Below are 4,823 nucleotides of genomic sequence, written 5' to 3'. Positions count from 1 at the left end.
CACGCCAGCACTAAAGTTAGCAGTTAAAAAGTGAAATGTGGCGGTTAGGGAACTGCCCGTGGACAGATGGTTGTTCATGGGGCGTTAATGTAAAGTAATACTTATAATTGAAATTGGAATGTTAAATTATAACAAAACACCATGAAATAAAAGTAACCGACCTTCAAATGATGCTCCTTCGACCCTTGGAACAAGGAAGTACAAAGATTTGAGGTTCTTCTCTAATAATCTTCAAATTTCTACCCAATTCTAAGATTGGAAATTAGAAGATAATATATGCATCTCTTACAAATTGAAATTTCTACCCAATTACAAATTGGAAATAACAAAGTGTTGGAGGCTCTTCTCTTAGGAAGGATTTAGGGTTCTTACACCACTTTTCTAAACAAAACAAACTTCCCCTTGTAGAACTAGGGTTTCAACAATAAATGGTAAACATAAAGGATAGACTAGTAAATAAACCAAATAAGGGGGTAAGAAGGAGAACAAAAATAAAGAGGATATGAATGGTATTTTATAAATCCCACTATGCATCAGGCGTGCAAGAGAGTTGCATACGGATTGGTCCTGGTTCTTGGCATTATAAATAGTCAGAGAACCCTTTTAAATGAAGTTGTTTAATAGTTCAAGTGTTCAGGAACCACATTGCAGTAGAGAGTGATTTCTGCGTTAGGCTTAGAGAATAAGCTTGTAAGTCCATTGGTTGGACGAGTTTTGTATCTTCCTCTTAAGCTAATAAAAGTGAGTTTGTTAGCTTATGCGTTTGGCTTTGGTATTCTGTTGATTCGATAATACTCCCCCAATTCTGTGAAGCATAAACATGGCAGGAATTTCTTTGTAGTATTGTTTGGTAGAGAAAATTTAAGTAAGTCTTCCGTTGCATACTCAAGACAGAGTTGGATGTTTGCATTGGCGCAAACTTATAAGGCTGAAATACTAGTGGGTGATAAGAAATCACTGAACCACTATATTGCAGGGTTATACCTTCGCGAAAAATTGCTTCCAGCATTTGGAGGTGTGACAGTAGGCAAGACATGAACTCATGAAGCTCAGGCCGTAGCTCTTACAACACTAGTGCAGGACAGCAACCCCTATATAGCCCGCTAGGACCTCCCCTTTCTCGATGGTTGTGAGTGGTCGCAAGTTCGACTTAATCACAAGATGTTAAACTACATTTCAGATGGAACCAGTAGCCCTATTCAATAATTACATAATGTAGTATCTAGGTAATGCAGTAACTAACTGTACATATATAATTCACTTTATTGCAAGTACTCTACAAGTGTTTGGCTACGTCTAAAGCTCGCTCCCAAGTATTGCTTTCGCTCTCTCGTCAGTTAAAGGTATGTAGTTCCCGCGAGGGAGCTCACTCCCAGGAGGTAGGCGATATGCTGTGACATTCGTTGGTGTCCACGGTATTTCGTCAGCAGAGTAGACGTCTTGACTTATCTCTAAAGGAGCAGAGTGACAAACTCTTCCATCATCTATATGTACATATTGGGAGCTTAGGAACTCATCGGTTTTAGCATACCTTGGTAATTTTGGATATGTTGATGGAGCGGAGTGATAAAATCTCGCGTCACTTGGGTACTCAGTCGTAAGGGGGATGGGTAATGGATATGATGTTGATGCACTTGATGCACTTGATGGTGTCAACCGGTTTTCTATTGTAGCATAGAGGTCTTGACTTCTCCTCACCTCAGCAGATTGAACTACCGGTGTATTTCTAGCACTTGGGGGGCTAGGAAGTTCATACAGCTGACCTGATTTCCGAGATGTCAAAGCACGATATAACTTGTTGTGAGCTCTTTCGATGTTGCTTTCATTCGTTTTGGCAGTTCTTAAATTTATCTCGTTCTTTTTTAGTTCCAAGGGTGATATGTACTGTAAATTATTGCCAGTGACACTCAAGCTGGCACATCTATCCATATAGCGATCCTGTAGGCCACTGGAGTTGTGATCATTATGTTGATGTTCAACTGATGATCTCATTTCCAGGTCTATTTCCTTGAGTGACTTTAGTCCCTTGCTGAAGAGACTAGTCTGTGCAGCATGGTGCTGAACTGCCTGTGTTAGAAGACTACGGGTGTGCCCTTTTTTCAATGAATTCAAACGAAAAACAAAGCAAATCGCCTCCCGTTCATATTCAATAAAAGCTGTTTGCAACTGCTGAGATGAATCGGTTTTACCCTTGAAAGATCTTGACTTTTCCATTTTCGTCTGGGCAGCCAAAAGGCCTTGATACGCATTTCTGGAAAGACAAACACACAAAGTTGAAAAAAAAAATACAAAAGAAATCGTAGATAGAAAATTAAGATAAAATGAAGAGCTCAAATAACCTTTTTTCATCACATTGTTGTTTCATTTCCTGCATAGATCAGCAAATACATTAGCTAAAATTATATCACGACAATCACGTGAACAAAAGCAGACAGTTGTATTCAAATATTTTCACATTAGTAGGCTACGCATACCTCCATTGTTTTTAGTTCACTGAGAATGGACTCAGATGGTGCTGCTATCTGGAAAATATGAGACCGCTGAAATGTGAAGAAAATGATAGAATCAAGGAATTTCAGTGTTTACAGTGAATAACTCTATATTAATCTGTTGTATGTCTCAAGATTGCAACAGTTAAGAACTCACATAGCTATCAACAAGTTCTTGAAGCTCAAATTGCGCTTTACTGAGCATTCGGAGATCATTACCTGCAGTCCAACTTACTTGATTAGAGAGATAACTTACTGAACACAAGTGTAAAACACCATAACCAGTAGTATCCCCAAAAAAAAAAGAAAAAAATATAGTTGGTTATTACCATTTTGTTCATCATCAGTCACCGCACTTTGCTCAAGTAGACAAGCACCCATTTCTCGCAAAGATTCTGAGAACGCTGAAGAAAAAATATTATGGAAGTAAGGTCTCACAGAGAAAACCTAAAACTAATAATAAAACACATACGAGTTCAGCACCAAAAATTAATCAACTTACCAGATGCACTACTTGCCGCAACAGCAGCAGCATAGAGTATCGCATCTTTGCGTTTTTTCATTTCATCCAAGTCCTGCGGCAAAAATTCAACCATCAAGAGAAAAAAAATAAAATGATTCACGAGTTAACATTTTTACAACATGTACGACCTCAAAATTAATACTAATCGACCGATAAAGTGCACAACATACCTTGGAAGCTTGAGTAAAATCATCTAATAGCTTCGGACAAGGACGATAATGAAAATTTACTGTTTTATCATCTTTCTTGTTCTGATTTTGATGTTGAGAAAGTACAAGTCCCTTCAGTTTCTCCCATGAAAACTTCGTCGCCATGATTTTGGTATTCAACCTTAACTTTCCTTTTTAGGTTTTTTTCTTCTCTATAAAATTGTGCTCCCAAACAAAACAACAGGGAAGAATATAGATAGAAGGATTGTTCTTTGATTTCTGATTTTTTTTGTCGATCTTCAAAGGGAAGAAATTAATGAAGAACACCAAACATTGATTTGGCCTTATATATATACTAATAGGCTAGTACTATAATCTTTTCTACGTTTACCAATTCCTTTGACTCGTTGGCTCAACATTTTAAAGTCCGGCTGAAAAACATCTTAAGCCGTGCCGACTGGTATTGTCTGAAATTTGATTAACGTAGCTGTTTTTGTTTTGAAGGTCCAAGTCGTACGAGGTCCTGTTGATAAAAAAAAAATGTTAAAGTCAGTATAGTCGGGAAGAATAAATAGATTTGGCTTCGGGAACAAATAATCAAAGACATTCTCCATTTTCAACACTTCAAATCATTGACCATCTTGGTGGGTTTCGTCAAGCCTACCTTTATGTGAACAAGTGACATTGTCGAGGAAAATAGCGTAACATTTACCTCATCCAAAGACATTAATATTGATTTGTTGATGTGATAGACCTTGAACGATTCGATACTCATTGTCTTTCTATGATCTCCCTTACACCATCGAAAAGCCAAAAAAAATAAAAAGAGGAAGGTAGAGTTACTTTGGCCCTCCTGTAACACAATTTCAGCCCCATTCGGTTCGGCTCCTTTGACTAGGTTACCCATAAAGTTCGCTGGTAGACTAATACAACAACCTGTTCAAACTTCCAGATTGCTACAAGGAACCAAATTATACGTGGTGTGTCAAATCTATACAAACCAAAAAGCATAATAAAACCACATGATTTACTGGATTGATACATTTCTGCTAAAATTGGTACCGCAATCTTCAAAAACCTACGCAATGAATTTAAATCAGATGATATCGAAATTACCCGCTTAATGTTCAGCATTCTACCTCAGTGTTTGTACATATGCTCGTTCCGTCCACACAATTTTTTTGCTTCCATTTTATGTACAGCGGAAAAATTAGACTTTGGCTTGGCAATTTGGTCACGCCTTGCATGATAAGGAACGCCGGCATATTATTTTCTTTTCCAAACTGGGGACTATCCGAAGTCAATGGAGATTGGACGTAATTCATTTTGAGCTAAAAGCTACATAGACCTATTATATAAGAGGAGGATCCATGGACACTCTTAGATGGACAAGGTCGGACAAGATTTGCGTCATTTTCTCCGTCGAACCCTAATGATAAAGAATTTAAGTGTAATATTTTGATGAAATGTATCTCTTATAAGACTCTACATTCCTATAAAAAATGAACACAATTCGAGATAGCAAACCTTACCATCTACCTATCTTAATTTCAGCCGTTAACTTTGAACGGCTGATATTCAAAGGGCTAGATGGTCGTTTTATACATCTCGAATTGTGTTCATTTTTCTGTAGAAATGTAGAGTCCTATAAGAGAAACATAT

The 4,823-nt window shown here is 37.5% G+C and overlaps 1 protein-coding gene across 1 annotated transcript; it reads right to left on the bottom strand.

Annotated features, from left to right (window-relative positions):
• Positions 1-1,178: 1,178 nt before the first annotated feature.
• LOC113308745 (uncharacterized protein At2g33490-like) lies at positions 1,179-3,586 on the bottom strand. The gene is made up of 7 exons (XM_026557210.1): positions 3,183-3,586; positions 2,992-3,064; positions 2,819-2,893; positions 2,647-2,708; positions 2,475-2,540; positions 2,340-2,368; positions 1,179-2,251 (listed from the first exon to the last, which is right to left on the bottom strand). The coding sequence occupies exons 1-7, from the start codon at positions 3,324-3,326 to the stop codon at positions 1,297-1,299; spliced, it is 1,404 nt and encodes a 467-aa protein (XP_026412995.1). The 5' UTR covers positions 3,327-3,586; the 3' UTR covers positions 1,179-1,296.
• Between the last annotated feature and the right edge of the window lie 1,237 nt (positions 3,587-4,823).

This window comes from Papaver somniferum, chromosome 9 (genome assembly GCF_003573695.1).
Source record: "Papaver somniferum cultivar HN1 chromosome 9, ASM357369v1, whole genome shotgun sequence".
NCBI lineage: Eukaryota > Viridiplantae > Streptophyta > Magnoliopsida > Ranunculales > Papaveraceae > Papaver > Papaver somniferum.
This window is presented reverse-complemented; position numbering and strand designations above follow the sequence as displayed.

Bases quoted from the DNA above. Each gene is read 5' to 3' on its own strand.
- LOC113308745 (XM_026557210.1), bottom strand. From the start codon at position 3,326: ATGGCGACGAAGTTTTCATGGGAGAAACTGAAGGGACTTGTACTTTCT. The intron at 2,709-2,818 runs GTAATAACCAAC...GTTGGACTGCAG, and splicing joins GACTGATGATGAACAAAATG to GTAATGATCTCCGAATGCTC. The intron at 2,541-2,646 runs GTGAGTTCTTAA...TTCACATTTCAG, and splicing joins AAGAACTTGTTGATAGCTAT to CGGTCTCATATTTTCCAGAT.